Source organism: Arvicanthis niloticus, chromosome 27 (assembly GCF_011762505.2).
Source record: "Arvicanthis niloticus isolate mArvNil1 chromosome 27, mArvNil1.pat.X, whole genome shotgun sequence".
Lineage (NCBI taxonomy): Eukaryota > Metazoa > Chordata > Mammalia > Rodentia > Muridae > Arvicanthis > Arvicanthis niloticus.
Genome location: NC_133435.1, coordinates 12,646,906 through 12,665,304, shown reverse-complemented (window position 1 = coordinate 12,665,304; position 18,399 = coordinate 12,646,906). Strand labels below are relative to the sequence as shown.

Sequence of the window (18,399 nt, the reverse complement as noted above, 5' to 3'; positions counted from 1 at the left end):
AGCCCGGAGGTCTCCTACGGAAGCGGACAGGGCCATTTGGGGAGGAGATTCAAAGTCAACGCCTTGCTCTGCGGCACAGCTTGACGTCTGGGGAGCGTCGCTCGCTTGCCTCGGAAGGGGCGGGAGCAGAGTGTCTCAGAACCGTTAAGCGCTCACACTGGAGGAAGAGCTAACGGGACAGTCGCACAAGCCAATCGCAGTCGGAGTTTGCAAGCTGAGCCTGGGTGGAGACTTCACCGACTGCAGTCGCAGGTGGGTGAGATGTGGGGTCCGAGGGAGGAGTGGGCTTGGATCCGGCTGTTGGAGGCCAGGCTCCTACGACCCTCGGTTGCGGTGCAGCTCGTGAGCGCTCCGGAGCGGAAGGGTCCACAGCGAGGAGCCTTGTGCCCCGGGAGTTCTACATGGTGGCGGCCGGGAGGTGACCCTTACCTGTCATTTGCAGATGGACCCTCCACGACCTCCCTGTCTATCCCGAGCCAGCCGAGAACAATGTCGGTGCAAGCCCTCTAAGCTTTGCTGTGCCCCGCAAGGGTTCAAGGCGCGTCTTCTGCGCATCTTGATGCCTCATGCTGTTCTTCCTGCAGTCACACCGGTGCATTTCTGTTTCCTTTGCTTCCTCGTGTAGGTGGATATCGGTGCTCTTCTCTGAACGTCCATTTGAATAAAGTCAAGGACGAGCTAGGGTCCATGGAAAAGTTGGTCTCTGCAGATGAATGTGGATATCGCACATGACGGTAGATAGGTGTCATGCTGATTCAGCCTGTCTCCTTCTTTCTAAGGCTGTCAGGAAGGATCTGGGAAGGCTAGCAGTAATCTAATCTACACAACCACTGTCCATTAGTTGTGTATTCCTAAAGATGGGTTTAGTCTGATCCATGCTTATTCCCATTAACATTTTTTTTTGTGATATTACACATCCCTCAAGTCTTCTGCAGCTACATGGCAGTTTGAGTGCGCACTTACACACAGACATTGCTATCTTGATATAACACCTTATCTGTTAAAAGCACGAGTGAGGTGCTATATAAGATCTGAATATTGCAGAATAATGTGACAAGGTATCTGGAGCACAGAGAAAATGCTACGGTGAGCAATGTGGGGATGAGTAAAGACAGCAAGCACTAATACCCTTATCAGCAAATACAATAATCCAGGTTTCTGGTTTGCATCCTATGTAGATAAGCATCCTATTATAGTGTCTTTCCCTATGTTTTTAATGATAGTGTGGTGACATGGGCCAGGGCAGTTTGAGTAGGACAAAAGAGAAACATAACTAGGTTCATAATGACTGGGGGTAATGGTGCCAAAAGAGTATTGTCAAGCTTGTTTTCCTGGATAAAAAGTAGAGGAATACAGTGGTAGATAGGGGAGAATAAGAAGTCAAGGGATGGGGGTTTTTTTTGTTTGATATGTTTTTAAAGATAAGAGTACTGGAATTTGCATGTTATGCTAAGTATCTAACAGGGAAGGAGAAATTTTTTTTGTGTGTATGCCAGAGAGAGAGAGAGAAACAGACAGAGAGAGACCAAGACCTGATCACCATTCTAGCAATCACTCCAGAGTGATGGACCATATTTGCTTTTTGCCATGTCACTGAGCTGAAGATGCAACTTAATATTAAAACTCGTGTCTAAAGGGTGGAGAGATGGCTCAGCTGTTAAGAGAACTGTCTGTTCTTCCAGAGGGTTTGAGTTCAGTTCTGAGCAACCACATGATGGCTTACAACTACCTATCCTGGGATTTGATGCCCTCTTCTGGCATGCAGGAGTACATACGGTTAGAGCACTCATGTACATAAAATAAATAAATCTTAAAAAAAAAAAACAAAAAACCTCATGTCTAACCATGCACTGTCCTGTATTTAAAACAGTGCCTTCCACAATCATTACTCTAAAATGTTCCAGCAAATAACCTTCTTTCAACTTATGTCCCTTATGAGCTAGAAACATATTCTAAAAATGGAACTGCCAGATTAGAAGTTAATGGCTCTTGACTTCATAATCACAACTGCTTTACTTGCATTCTGCATCTCTTGTCTTCTGGGAACAGTACTGGCCACCTATAATTTTTTTAAAACCAAAAGGCTTCTTTTTCACGTGAGGAGGGCTTTATATAATTTCTCCTACCAATGATTTACCTTCTCATCATTTAGGTGTCAACAATACATCCTCAAAACGACTAGTATTGTAGTGGATAAGGGCAAAGCCTCCAGAGTCAGACTATTTGAGTTCACATACCAGCTTCCCACTTACTCATTCATTTCCCCATCTATAAAATAGAGATAATAATAGTCTTTGATTTTTGTAAGTAGCTAGAGGATTTAAAGAGAAAAAGTGTGCAGAAACAGCAGCACTAGATAATAAACACATAAAGAAAGAAAATATAGAAAGTGTAGGTCTGTGTTTGTCATATTCTCCATAACAGCCCTAGCTCCACTACAGCACATCTGTTCCTTCAGTGGCATTGGAGCCTACTTCTTCAGGATTCCAGTGTATACAAAAGACCAGCTGAGACAGCCAACCTTGTGGGACTGAGCAACTACTAGATTCTTGGACTTCCACTTCACAGATAGCCATTGTTGGTTTAGCCTGTAAGTCATTTCAAAACATTTATATTATATATGGGGTAGAGGGGGGATCATTCCATAAGTTCTGTGACTCTAGAGAACCCTGAATAATACAGTGCTTTTGCATAACTTCTATAATAAACTCCGTATCTAGATATTAGTGATTGGATGCTCTACTGAAATAAAACCCAGATGAGGTAGAACACAGCCTGGCCTTAATTTATTTTATAAATAACTTAATAAAGTTATTAATTTATAACAAGGATTTGTTGCTAATCCAAATTCTTGAGCTATTAAGTTTTTAAACTGATTTTTATAATTTCAATATAGTCTGTTTTGAAGTCACTTCCATGAATATACAGCATATGTGTTCTGCATAGTAGTTAGTGATGATGGAATAATGCAGAAAGAGTGCGTGGATTAATTTGGAATCATGCTTAAGGCACAGGATGTGCTCCTGTGAAAGGTTGAATAAAGGATTGCCAGCTAAAAGCCAGCCTTGCTAAATATAGTGAATTCTTCCAGATGCCTCTGGCTATTCTCTCATATCTACAATGAAACCTTAACCATATTGTAATGTCAGCAGTTTCTTTACTGTACCCCCTCACATGTATCTAGTGCAGAAACCCAGGATGTATATGAGAGTTTTGTCACAGATGTATGCAAGAGAGATGCAGTAAAGAAGCTGCTAACATGACCTCTCTACAGTATGAATAAGGGGAAGAGTTTTGTATTTTTGGTGTGCAAGAGAGAAAATTTCCAGAGACATCTAAAAGAGTCTAAAGCAGAGAGAGAGAGAGAGAGAGAGAGAGAGAGAGAGAGAGAGAGAGAGAGAGAGAGAGAGAGAGAGAGAATAGAGAGAGTGAGAATTGCAGAAGCCCAGGAATAGCGAGAATAGGTATGAGGAGGAGGAGGAGCTGGGGCCAGAAAGCCCATGAGCAGGCAGGTGAAGTTTAGGTTGAGGAGGAAGTGAGAATGGCTAGGATGCTAGGGTGGGGAATTGGAGTTTCCTTTAAACCTGACAATTATAATAAGGCAGTAGACAGAAACCTCCTTGAATTCGAAGCTAGCCAAGGCTACATTGTGAGACTCTGTCTCAGCAGTGATGTCAATTTACTGTGGCACCTTTTGAGCAGAGCCTTATGAGAAGATCTTGTAAGTGAATCTGCTTTTTCTTTGTTGTTGTTGTTTTTATTTATTTGTTTGTTTATTCTGTTTTGTGAGACAAGGTTTCTTTGGGTAGCCCTGGCTGTCCTGGAACCAGCACTGTAAGCCAGGCTCCTCTCAAACTCAGAGGTCCACCTGTCTCTGTCTCCTGAGTGCTGGATTTAAAGGTGTGAGCCATCACTGCCCAGCTGTAAAACTGTGTTCTAAGCTTTTGGTTGATGTTGAAATGGAGATTGTAGAATGCTCTTAAAAGCAGGCACTTCAAGTGAACAAGTGTGTTCCTATACATTTTATGGGCTTAGGCATGTTGTTTTATCTGAGCCTAAACTTTCTATTTTAAAAAAAAAAAGCATTATTAGTAACACCCCTAAAGAATTATTATCAGTATTGAGTGAGAAGACCATAAAGAGTATCCAAAATCCTAATGATATAGCCTGGGGTCTCAGTCAGGTTTCTTTCCTCTGCCGATTAAAAACTCTGAAGCACAACCGGTGACTGCTGAGAAGTCTCACGCATGGCAAACAGGGGCAGACAGAATCAGCAGTTGAAGAACAGCGTGTACTAAGGGTGAGGAAACAGGCTTACACAGCACCACACAGAGAGAAAGACCCCCTACCAAACAGGAAAATCCAGTCTCTTCTCCAGAACTTCGGTGTTTAAAATCACTGAAGGTTTTTCTTCTCCTAATTTAAGGTTGAACAGTCTGAATAAAGATAGAATGGTTAACTGGCTGACAACTGTTGTGTAACCTGTCTTGATCCAGCCTTGAACTTGTTGAAACAGCAGTAGGCCTGCAGGTGGGAAGCAAATGACTACAGGGTCTTTATTTTATGCTGCCAGGCTTTTGTTTTAAGGCAGGAAGGTGAGGAAGAAGCCATTCATCTTGAAAATGTTCTACCTTTATGACCTAGCCGTGGTCTCTCTTCCTTGTCTTTCTGTGTACAAGGTAGTCTGTCTGACTCTTAGTCTCTCACTGGTACTGCCAGGGTTGTATCACTAAGCAACTGCAAAAGTTCTAACCATTTGTTGGTCTGCCAATATTTACCTGTTAACAGCAGTGGAAGTTTTACATATAAAGTCATTGTTCAGTTTATTGTATAAGGGTCCAAAGACTTTGCTTTGAGAAAATGGATACAGATGCTGAATTTAAACTCTTATCATTGTCAGAATGTCTTTTCAGATCTGGTGTCTTTTCTTTGTGTACTGACATAATCCATGTTTTTTTTCCATCCAAAACAAAAGAACAGAGTTCTAAAAGTACATACTTACTCTTCTAAGTCTGACCTTGTTCAATTTCATTAAAAAATAATTGAGGGACCAAAGACCAAAGAAATGGTAGTAGGTAAAGAACTTGTCTTGCAGCCATGAGGAATTGAATATGATCCTTATCTCATGTCAAATACATCTTTAAGCCTAATGCTTCTCAGAAGAGATAGGAGGCAGAGAGAGGAGAATCCCCAGAAGCTTGTGGATCAGCTATCCCGATGTACACAGTGCCAAATAGCAAGAAACTGCCTCAAATAAGGTGGAAGATGGGGGACAGATACCTGAGTCTGTCCTCTAATTTCAACATGCATTGTGGCACATGCAACACCACCACCATCAATAAAAAGAAAATTTATGCAAACCGTGTCCTTTCCTTTTAAACCCATTGTAATGCTCTACAGTCCCCACCTCTAATTCCTCAATGGTTCTTATTTATACTTTCCCTTAATGAGTCCATTGAAGATGTCAAGCATCAGATGACTCCAACCATAGCTGCCTGCAATCTGTGAAAACCCAAAGCAACAAGCTCCAGCTAAGCCCCGAGAACCCTGAAAGGGATAAATGGTCCTAAGCCACTAAGTGTTGGGAGATTTTAAGGCAGCGGATAATCATGAAAGAGAAATACTAGGGAATCTGTTTGTCTATTTCTCTGATTTCCTTAGTTCTCAGTCTTTGTTTTTTCTGTATCTCGTTTCTTTAACTTGGGCTGTTAAGTCGTTTGTATTTGGAGCTGAACTGATTATTTGGAAAGTTAATGAATATCTGGCTCTTCTGTTTTGCATTTTTTACCTTATGTTTAGAAACCCTTTTTACAATACTTAGTATTAGGATGCTGTTTTCCTTTCTGCTTTCAAATAGGTCAAGTGGGATGAATGTTTCCTTTTCTTTCTTATTAACAGCCATTGTCTTCCTTAGGGTTTCTGTTGCTCTGTAGAGATAGCATGACCACAGCAACTCTTATAAAGCAAAACATTTAATTGGGGCTGGCTTACAGTTGAGGTTTAGTCTTTTATCATCATGGCAGGAAGCATTAGGGCTCACAGGCAGACATGGTGCTGGCACAGGAGCCCAGATTTCTAAACCCAGATGGGAAGACAGCAGGAAGAGAGAGAGTGACACTGGTCCTGGCTTGAGCATTTGAAACCTCCACCCCCAATGACGCATTTACTCTAACAAGCCACACCTACTCCAAAAAGGCTACACCCCCTAATAGTGCCACACCTTTATAAGCCTAGGAGGCCACTTTTATTCAAACCACTATAACCATAAAGTGGGAAAATACAACCAAATTCTGGTGGCTTTTTTTCCCTTAAGCCAGTTCTCTTGGGAAAGTCAGGGCTAGGGTTAAAGTTAAAAGATATGTAGTATGTACATCACCATCAACATTTTAATCCTGAGTTTGCTAGAGTAGATCATGGATAGAAGGACAGGGGTGTATAGAGTATATAATAAAATAAGAACTACTCCAAGAGTAACACTTTAATAACAATAAGATGAGGCATGTAGTGAAGGCCTAAAGAAGGTAGGTATTCATTCATACAGATTATACAGTCAGTCCTACAACCATAAATGTCAGGTCTCAATTACATACTTCTCAATTCAAATACACATTTATGAAAATTCAAAAAGAAATTTAGGTATTAAATATGAAAAATAAATGTTTAAAGTAAGGTTTACTATCATGTTAAGTTGTTGCTGTTGTTGGATATTATAATTTCACACCATGAGTACCTTTTTCAAAAATTCATTTTGGGGATTGTGACAAATATGGGTGTCAAAAGATAGTTTTGTGGAGTTGGTTTTCTTCTTCCACTTCATTGGGGTCTGTGAGTCTAACTTAGGTCACCAGCTTGAATGGCAAGAGCTTGTACCTGATAAACTATGTTCCCAGCCTGAAGAGGTCAAATTAAATCTGAAAAATTCACTAGTTTCCTATCACACTTTTTTATTCTAGTTGTAAGAACAGGTGGAGATGGCTATGGATAATTCATACCATTTAAATGAACAAAGTTCGTGGAATGGAATCTCATCTGAGAAGAAAAAGAATTTTCTTGTATCAGAAGATCATGGACAGAAAGATATTAAGTGTACTACAGAGTTTTAGAGAACAGAAATGTCTTTTATGACTTCAAAATAATCATGAAAGAAGAAATAATCCCATGTCATCGTTGTGTGTTGGCAGCATGCAGTGACTTTTTCAGGTACTGTAACCTCCATCTGTGCCTTAGAGTTTATGTATGAGAAACTGCATTATATTTTACAACCATATTCACTGCCCCCAAGCATGCTTTAATAATGTGTAATTCTTAATAAAAAAGACTTCATTAGAACTAGATTATTAATAGCTTTTGAATAGGGAATCTTAAACTACAGCTATAAAAACAAGAGTCCTTCCAGAACATTTTCCCAAAGATCTTTAAAATTAGTCTCTTGAGCTATTTTGGGTAGGGTTCATATGGGGTTAACTTTGATGAATCCCTGAATGATGCCATGTTAGCAAAAGATGAAATGACAAGTTGAAAAAAATAGAAGCTGAGTTTTAAAAATACGACCAAGAAGAAAATAATTTAGTTATGTCTGTGCCATTTCCCAGGAGAGGAACTGCCACCCAGAAAACTTTTCTTTCCTTCCTTCCATGCATGTAATCTCAGCATTGAGGAGGCTGAGAAAGGAAGATTGCCATGAGGATAGTAGTGGGCTTCTGTTGTGATAGGTCAGGTGTATTATTACAATACTGTGCGATTGTCTCCTGGCCAATAACAAACCAGGTATCCTTTGCAGTCAGCCATCCTAGTCATACTGCAGTAAACTCAAGTCCTCAGTTGATACTTTGTATTAGGTCCAGTTTGGAAGAAAAATTAAGTAGGGTTTTAATCTCCTAACGAATTGGTAAAAACAGTAAGATTTAATATATGAAGCAAAGTGGTAATTATATTGCATTTATGATTTATTTAAGTTGGGGACTGATCCAGGGCCTCGTGGTGTTCTATTTTTGAATCATTAATTCAAAACCTGCTTTATATAATGTGTAATTTAAAACCTGCAGTATTGCCATTAGAGTAAATACTGTAAGCTAGACTTTATTTAGCAAGCAGTTCTTGCTATTTGCTGCTTGCTGAACACCTGCCTCTGTGGGGTTTTGCTTTGAATTTGGAGCTCAGTGATTTACAATGTCCTTGGACAGAGAAGCTCCCGCAGAATTGAACTATCTGTTTTCTTAGTGTAACTCCTCTCTTTCTGTTTCTTCATATACTCTGTGGCACACTTTGAGCTCTACTGGGGCCCCTAATCTTAGACTCTGTTGCTCCCAGACCCAGTTGTCTTCGCTTCTTTTGAACACAGCTTTCCTTCCATGTAAATTTTAGCATGCCCCTTGTCCTTATAAATGTGGCCTCTTATTCACAGGCCTCAAATACTTAGTTTTCGTTTGTTTGTTTGTTTGTTTGTTTGTTTTGTATATATGCCCTAATCTAAATCTCAGATCTCCTGCTTACTATTTATGTGACCTTAGGCAAATCACTTACCCTCTTCAGATCTAGGTCTCCTCACTAATGATGAGGAAATTAGAAAAGTAAAAAATAGTAATTAATACATAAGGTCATTCTGGAGGTTATAAAAGAAATAACATATAAATGATTAGCATATTTTATTTTACATTCAGTTAATGTTAGTCAATAAAGTTCTTGTTTTATAACATAGGAAAACACATAAAGATCCTGTTCTGAGTACCCAGCATGATTTTCCTGCAGTGTTTTCAGGCTAATACAACAAAAAGTTCTTATAAACATTTGAATTTGTAATCCTCTGCTCATATCAAACTTACTTTTTAGTTAAATAGTTCTATAAGTTAATCTTTGACAGTTTTTTTTACATGTATATAATGTGTGCAGATGGGCAGTTGTCCATTATACAGCTAAATCAATTTAAGAGTATTAGCAAATAATACCCAACAAAATGGAGCCTCATACCCTTTCCTCACTTTGAGTCTCCTTTTCATTCTTAAAATTACTATTAGAATAGAATAATAGTTTTCCTTTTTAATTTTCACTGTTTTAAACAGCAGAAATGACCAGTCTTTATTAAATTTTATTAAATTAATACATAGTCCATGTGAAAGTATGTACAAATATGGCTAGAATTTTTTTTAAAGAATTATTTTGTGTATATGAGCACTCTGACTTCCTACACTTCAGAAAAGGGGAGCAGATCTCATCACAGATGGTTGTGAACCATCACATGGTTGCTGGAAATAGAACTCAGGACCTTTGGAAGAGTAGTCATTGTTCTTACCGCTGAGCCATCTCTCCAGCCCTGTGGCTAGAAATTTAATCACTTACACTCTTAAAATAAACCATCATTTATAATATCTACAGTTTGGATAAAACTAACTACATTGAGAGAATGTATAGTAAAAGTTTCAGAAAAGTTTGCACTACGTAGCAAAAAATTATGATTAAGATATAAAATCAAGGAACAGTGTCTTATAGAAACCACTTATAATAACATGCCATATCTGAGAAATAGTAGAAAGTAGTGTAAGTATAGGAATTTGATCTTATATGTGTCTTCTGCAAGGGTGTAGAAGCTGATATCCAAATTAAAATACACATACATCCAGGACTGAAAAAATTGTTCAGTGGTTACGAGCACTAACTACTCTTCCAGAAGACCTAGATTCAATTCCCAGCATCTGTATGGCAATTCAATAACCACCTATAATTCCAGTTCCTGGGAATCTGATTTCCTCTTTTGTCCTTCAAGGCATTAGACACATATTTGTGTACATACATATATGCAGACACAAAACACCCATACACAGAAATAAAATCTTAATAGGTTGATAGACAGATACATCGACAGCCAGACAGAATGTGGGAAGAGGGGTACTATTAGGAAACATTTGATTTCTTAAAATAATGGCAGTTAATACTTTCAATGATTAAGTTATTTATTCTTCTAAACAACTTGTTTAACTCCGTTTATTTTTGCAAGATTGTATCATATATATAATTACAAGTTAGAATTTCTAAGCTGGCATACGTTGTTAAGAAAACTTGATATTAAGATACAGCATAATTAGAACTTTTTGTCACTACATTTGGGTTCATATTAAGAAGTATATTGATTAGCCTGGAAAGGCCCCTTTATCATTTGTTTTCCTTTTTGATTTGAAAGCCTCATTGTTCTTCAAGTAGATCTTGTGCTCACTAATTTATTTATTCTCTGGGACAGACTCTAAGCAAAAAGTTAGCCTCATATTATCAACCAAGTACAAGGATTTGGATACTCACTAGTGAAAGCACCCAAAGTATTTTCTTATTTTTCTAAGCTGTGGTAAGACATGGGATACAACAACTTATAAAAGAAAGTGTCTAATTGGGCTTACAGTTTAAGGAAGGTTAGAGTCAGTGATGGGAGAGAAAAAGAATAGTAGCAATAACAGGGGAGAACACACTCATAATGGCACCACTGTTTTGAAACCTCATATCTCCCCATTGACATAGTTCTCCCCACAGGCTAACCCTTCTAATCCTTCTCAGATTGTTATACCAACGGGGACCATGTATTCAAATTTTACCCAGTAGGGTCATTTTCACTCAAATCACCACAGCATTTTTTAATATTATCAGCATAGTTATGAACTAGGATAAACAATAAAGTACATTTTATTTCCCTGAGTAGATACCTCTAAATAACCTGTATTTTTGTCTCTCCTGAGTTCATGATAGTCCCCAATTCCTTAATTTTGCGTTTTCATTCCCAAGCTGTCATAATTACTCAAATGTAGGGAACAGTTTCTTGTTCTTTCTGTGGTTTGTTACCACAAAAATGTAGGTTGGCTTTTTTGGCTTTGTATGACTTAGGTTTTTGGATATTACTTCATTGGTTCCCTTTTCTCTATGAGTCTGATTTGGCAGATTTCCCCACGAGCAATACAAATCATTGTGCCAGTGGGCCTCTCATTATCTGTGTTTCATGTAAATGTTTTTAAACATTGAGCAGTGTATGTTTAGAAATTTTAGTTATTATCACAGATATAACTAATTACCATTGAAGAAAACTGAGTTATATGTAAGAACTAGCCATGTAATAAATTTGAACCACTTTACGACCTTTTTTATTTCTTTCTTCTGTATATCAGCTATACTAGTATGTTTTTTATTATGAAGGATACATAATATGTCAGCAGATAAGTATTATACTATATCGTTATTTTAAATGTTAAAATAATTCATTAGAATTTCATTAAATCTGATAAATGTATTCTATTAAGTTAAATGGTAAGAGCAGGGTGTGTAGTGAATATTGGAAATCGTTATTGTGGTGGATAGCCCTAGCCTCTTGTTGTCATGGTAATTCCCTCTTGGGAGGGGCTGCTAAGGAGGAGTGAATCTTGTAAACCTTCTGTCCAATCAAATTTGTTAAATAAAGCGACAGCCAGTGATTGGGCAGTAGAAGAGGAGTGGGAGGAGCCAGAGGCAGGGAAAGAGGATAAGAGGAGAAGACTGTGGGGCAGTGGCTGTTGAAGCAGAGAAGATGGAAGAGACCTTGACCTAGGAAACTGCAAAGTTGTTTAAGAAGCTCTTATAGTTAAAATACTTCTATTTACTTGTGCTCATCTTTTTTTCTTAATTTTTTCAGGGCTATGTTTGAAGTAAACAGGAAAGAAAGAGATGACGGAAGTGTTACCATTACTAATTGTCCTCCAAAGCTGTTAAAGGCATTTTCTTGACTATGCTTACACTGGAAAAAAAACAAGAAATACAGATGATAACGTGGAATGTTTCTTCCAGTTGTCATCCTTTCTTCAGGTTTCCCTCCTGTCCAAAGCTTGCAGTGACTTTTTAATAAAAGCATCAGTCTGGTCAATTGTTTGCATTTGTTATCTCTGTCAGACAGCTACGGCTCTGCCCAGCTGTTCAATTCACTCTTTATATTTTGTGCAGCACTCATTTTCATTTGTTGGCTTAAATTCCAGAGACTTTTTTTAGAGATGAATTTTGGAGTGCTGCAACACGTGTCTGGAATCAGATGAATTGAATGTACCGTGAAGAGAAATGGTCCTGGAGGCTGTCCTTCCCATGGATAAATACAACTTAGAGTCCAAGGCACAAGCACCTGCCTCCTTATTACAAACGTGAGATTCAATCATTATCTGAGGACACCCTTCAAAACTGTTTTGCTCAATGAGAGTATTTACTCAAAAGCACAAACTGTTTTGACACAAATCGTGGATGCTAGTAAAATGTGTGCTAAGGCTCCTGGTGGCCTCTTTCTGATGGCTCGACCATCCACACCGAAAATATATATTCCTCCATAAAACTGAGAGAATGGACACAATTACATATCATTTGCTATAATATTAAAACTGACTCCGTGGACAAATATTGCCACAATCACATCTGTTGATTTGCCAGGATCTAAGTCCTGTCTAACTATGGAGGAGAAAATTTCTTGACAGTGGTTGCAAAGGGAAGTGCTGTAGAAAGATCCGACTTCATATTGCCTGAGTCTTACCATATGCCACTGACCAGACGTGGTGCTACTGTCGCAATAAAAATGAGTTTTTCTTGGTTTCAACTATGAAAACCCCGAGACCATGCATACATCAGTCTGGCTTCTTATCGTTATTTGTTTAGGTGGAAAAGACTAGAGATCCAGGACTTAATAGTCTCTTAGGATGTTGATCTTATATCCCCTGTCCAGAATATTGGACACAGTTAGCCCTTTTACCCAGAGGGCATCTATTACCCAGAAGCCAGATGCATGACAGAGTGTCATTTAGTCCTTGATCTGGAGGTAGGATTGCCCGCTGCTTTCACCCCATCACTTGATTGCTTGGTTTAAATACATGCTACAACTGATCAGTGGTCTGAGCTGGGGGGGGAGTAGCAGAAGTTTGGGGCGAATTTTTTTTCATGCTACTTTAATTAGCTGTCCCAGTAAAACTGTACCTTTATATATGTGAATCCTTTCCACCTATAGGTTACAGCTTTTTGTTCCTGACACTTGTGTCTGAAGGAGAAGTCTCTTTGTTGATGTGCAGGCTTTAATGCAGGTGCAATGGAATTGCGACAAAGATTACATATGAGTGGAGATTATGCACCTATGAGATCACAGATGAGGTGGGCAGGTCTACCACAGTAGTATGGTCAGAGTGGAGAGTTCACCAATGCAAGAGCTTTTACCTGAATTTACTGGTCAGTCATTCAGTTTCACACATACAGGGACCCATGGTTTCTAGACTCATTTCTAAAGTGATTTTGCATGGTGCTCTAAATTATGCCTATAGAATGGTTAAAATCTGATATCTAGCACAATAAATGTTCCTGTCTAGTTAAAGAACGATTAGATAATATCTGTCATAATGTTTCCAGGAAAGCTTAAATATGAATATTTTTCCAAAGGTTGTTTGAATTTAAGCTCATTTTGGATACTCCAGAATACATAGTATTTCTTATGTAAGTAATTTACAGATTTATGCACATTTACGTCAAGATGGAAAAAAAATAGATTGTTCACAAATGTGTACTGTGTAGAAGAAAAATTTCTCTTGAAAGTGAAAATGGTGCTTATGTATTGCACATTGGTGACATGAGATAAATTAGAAATAGAATGAGCAAATTCCATTGAACCCTGTACGGTGTAAGAATTTGTTGAATCCTACTGTTTTCTCTTGGCATGGGTTAAGTGAGTTCATTTCACCCTTGTGTGGCCAGAATTTTCCACAAATGCACTTCTTAATCCATCTGGTCAATAATATCAAGAACAGTTTAGTCTTTACCTATTATTGTATATAATACTATATGTATCGTGAAGTATATCTTTGTTATTAAGAATATATTAGAACACATTACATTAACTAAGCCATAGCAGTTATTTTTTTTTTTAGTTTATGATTCTATTTGTTTTCACTGTCATCTTGAGACTTAGCTTTTAGTAACATCTTGGCACTCGTTTTCTGGTTCACATTTAATAGATTTATATTTTTTATTTAATTTTTATTCTAGATTGTACCAAGTCTGAGTGTTGTATTAACATACAACTCACTGAGTGATGTCCTTATAATCTGAAATGATACTTTAAAAATGCTTTTTCTACAACATTAGTGCCTATTCCCTAACATAGAGGATATAGAAATTTTTACCTCTAGAGAACTTGGTCATTATTAAGTCAGCATACAAAGTAGTGGGTTTTGTTGTGGCCTTTTTATGCATGTTTGTCATTATACTTTAGTTCCTATTCCATATCTCTCTCCCACTGCGTCCATGCATTCTGCAAGTCCTACCGTAGCTGCTTTCTTCCTGCCAGATAGATTTCTTCCTCCTTTTGTTTCCAGTTCTCATGCATTCCTTAACACTCTCTTCTCCTCCCTTATAGTGTCTTCCCTTCAGAGTCCATCTCTCTCTCTCTCTCTCTCTCTCTCTCTCTCTCTCTCTCTCTATCTATCTATCTCCCCCCCTCTCTCTCTCTCACACACACACATACAACATGATATATGTGTGTGTATGTATTTATATGTGTATACATACACACACATATATAATGTTTAATGAGTTGCACAGATATAGAAACATCTAGATTTAGTATAAGAGAAAACATATTTCTTTCTGCATCTGGCTTAGTTCACTTACCATATTGACCTCTAGTTCCACTCATTTTCCTACAGATGCTTTGATTTCATTCTTGACAGCTAAGTATAATTTCATTGTGCATATACCCAACATTTTCTATAACCATTCATTGATGGTCATCTAGGCTGATTCCTGAGTGTTGTGAACAATGTAACAATAAACATAAAAGTTCACTAATCCTTTGTGTGTTTAACCAGGAGCTGCAGTGAGGTTCAAATTAATACCTTACCTGGTATGGGGCGCTAATTTTATTTAAAACACCATGTTGTTTTACAACTTCAATAAAGTATTCAAAGTGAATTACTCTCTCAAAAAAAAATGGTAGGACTTTGATACCGATAATTTCAAAACGTATGTTATGTCAGCTTTAACGAGAGTATGAGAATCCTTGTTTCTGAGAAAAGTTGTTTTGCTTTGTAAGAGGCATGCTTAGTTAATTGCTCTAAAATATATTGACATTTAGGTTTTAAGACCTCTGATCTACATCTCAAAAAATTGTATAGTTTTTCACAACTCAGAATTAGTGTGGTTTCCTATGCTACATTGTAATCTTAATTTGTAGTAACTGTATGATTAAAAATTTACCTAAATGAAAATCCTTTTACTTTACCACATGTATTTTCAAAATCAAAGTTATTTTCATGCACCTTCAAAATCAGACTCTCAGATGTCAGTCACAGACTATATTCTTTTTAAGCACACAGTCAAGTGGCTCTGCCCTGTCTTTTACGTGTAACTTAAGAAGGCTCAATAGATGTTTCTCTGGCATTCTTAAAGCCAGTAACAATGAGTCACCTATACCCACCTCCTCCTGCTTCTATGAGGATGTGCCCCCCACCCACCTACCCACTCCCACCTCCCCACACTCGAATTCCTCCACACTGGGACATCCAGATTTCACAGGACCAAGAACCTCCTCTCCCCACCTGTGCCCGACATGGCCCTCCTCCCCTACATATAGAGCTGGAGCCATGGGTCCATCCCTATGTGCTCCCAGGCTGGTAAAACCCATTTCTTTACCACAGGCATAGGCTTTGCCTCCACTAATGTCATGATTCCATTTCATCTAACTGCACTGATGGGGAAAAAATGGTCCTATGAATCAGCATCTATCTCCAGGACCCTACCAAACTGGATCCATGACTAAACCAGTTACATCCTCACTGTCCCATGACTAAATGGTACATCCTGTGGTCTTGTCAGGCACTATGGCCTTGCCTACCTAAGAACAGAATTTATCACTGTGGCTCTTGGCATTCTGGTGTTCCATAATGTAAATCTCTGTAATCCTTAAGGTCTTATTCTCAAAATATAGCATCTGTTTATAACTTCTTTCAGTTTTTTACTTCCTTCTTAAACTCAGTTTTCCTTTTCATTATGGCCTTTACTCAGTACTACAGTGTGGTAAACAAAACAATGGAGCTCACTACTGAAAGACGGCTGTCATTCCTGTGGGGAAAAATGTTTGACATTTCTCTATTTGTTATCCTTTGTCTTTTTACCTCATTAGAGTATGCATATAAAAGTATTTGAATATTATATCTCCTAACTTTGAAAAGTATGTGATATTGCATTATTAAATATAGAAAGTAAATTCAAACATATGAAATAAATTAAAAAATGAATGGACATTCCTGTAGTGATTCATCAACCCCGAGTTAAAATGTGGTATAGCTTTGTTCAAGTAGTGTCTTAAGGAAGAGTAGTTGCATAATCAAAATTAACTAAAATCCCCATAATACTTAACTCTGCATTGGTATGGACTACTCATTGAAAACTGGTTTATTTGAGGCCAACCACAGATTCCAATAATATTCCATTTTTTCATATACTAAGAAAAATTGATATGTGTTTCTTGTGTTTGGCTCAAGTATGCATTTGACAACCAAAATCTAAGAGAGAGGGATGTATCTGTTTAATATCTCGATATTCAGAAGCAATAAATGTTGTAATGATTACATATATACTGGAATATAGAGTGTTACTTTGGGATCATTGTTCTCAGATTGATTCAATGCATTGTGCTGGGAGCTTCTGTATTTGAAATTAAAATATAAGTTTAAGAAATTCTGTATTTGAAATTAAAATATAAGTTTAAGAAATTCTGTATTTGAAATTAAAATATAAGTTTAAGAAATGTCTCCAAGAGACCAACTCCAGAAGGTAACCCTTCAAAATAAGGGCTTGACTTTACAGGAAAGCATATTTGTATTCAATATAAGAAACAATAAGTGTACTGTGTGATTTCCTTGGGATGAGACTATTACTAAAGCATCTTACCTTCTGATTTTAATTGTTTTACATACTTGAGCTTTTTAAAAATAGGACTTGATTTTATTAAAGGGAAATTTTCTTCCATTCTTCTCTCACTCCTTTCTCTTTCTTCCTTCTACCACTCAGGAAAAGCTCTTAACTGAGTAAAAACAAAAACTAAATTTAAAAAAAAACTATGAATTTTTATTTCCCTGACATGGTATGTATATAAACAAAGGTGGTGATCGCTTATCTTTATATTTTAAATTTTAAAGTGTGTTTGACCTAATACCTACTCAAATTTGTACCAGAATAGGGAATTTAATCAGGATGATAATAAACATTAACTCTCTTAAGTTAGAGATGCACATTCAAAGTGAAAATAATCTTGGAATGAAATATGGTATAGAAAATCTACCTTACACATTTTGGACAAATGATTTTTGTCTTAGAGTTTATAGTTCAATGCTTTCAGAAACAAAGAATTACTATATTGATTCCAAATGATTACCTTTGAAAGTTCTGCTAACACTGAAAGTAACAGCCAACAATGATGTGAACTTCCATACTTGCTCTCAAGTTGTTGTCTCTGCATGTCAGTCATTCAGGTACTTGGAACAGTACCATGTCTTTTGCTGCTGCAAAATTCATCCTCATTTTCTCTTATTTAAGGGCTCAACACCTTGACTTCTGCATCAGTGGCCAGGTTGCATTTCTCTTCATAAGGTTGCCACAGAGAATTTCTCTTCATTGTGGTGCTGCATTGTTGGGTTGTGACTAGCAAGCCTTGCAGAATCTTTCACAGGAGGATTTTAGCTCACTGTCTAGTGCCAGTGAACTTGGTGATTCAAAACATTTTATTCTGGTCTAGCCCTCTAGGCATTAGTAGTCTCATAGAGTCCAGAACAATGGTTTTCAACCTTTGAGTCACCTAAGATCATTGAAAAACACTGATATTTATATTACAATTCATGATAGTAGCAAAATTGCAGTTATGAGGTAGAAGCAACAATAATGACAATTTTTTGTTATTAATGTTTTCAAAATTTTAAAGATACTTTAAAAAAAATCTTTCAGAAAGTCTACAAAAAATAGAAACCATAGATAGCAGTTACATTATTAAGAGCAGGACAATTTGCTCACAGATTAGTATAGACTACCCTTATTATGAGAACAGTCTAAATTTGGAGAGTCATTTATGCTATATACAGCATGATATTTTCATAAAACAAGACCACAGTTCCATAATTATCAATCATGAAACCTTCATCTCATTACCTTTGAGAACATTCCCAACTATACAGGTCTAGCTAGCTCAATAAATTGTGTTACTGTTTTTAAGGCTAACAGAGCTGCTGAAATAACTCAAAGTAGAGCTATCTATTAAGTATCACACTAAATAAATATTTCTTTATATTTCTCATCTACAAAGAAGTTCACAGAAATTGAGATGTATCTTCATCATTTAAGTATTTAGCAATTATCACAGTGCCTGTCATAGAAATATGTCCC

At 37.4% G+C, this 18,399-nt stretch overlaps 1 protein-coding gene across 1 annotated transcript; it reads left to right on the top strand.

Annotated features, from left to right (window-relative positions):
• The first annotated feature begins 36 nt into the window (after window positions 1-36).
• Window positions 37-12,639, top strand: Kbtbd3 (kelch repeat and BTB domain containing 3). Its single transcript, XM_076925901.1, is given in 13 exon segments — window positions 37-252; window positions 6,954-7,200; window positions 11,642-11,723; window positions 11,725-11,845; window positions 11,848-11,924; window positions 11,926-11,982; window positions 11,985-12,014; window positions 12,016-12,105; window positions 12,107-12,226; window positions 12,228-12,295; window positions 12,297-12,347; window positions 12,349-12,376; window positions 12,379-12,639. Coding segments are annotated over 12 exon segments (1,047 nt in total). The 5' UTR covers window positions 37-252; window positions 6,954-7,138.
• The last annotated feature ends 5,760 nt before the right edge of the window (window positions 12,640-18,399 follow it).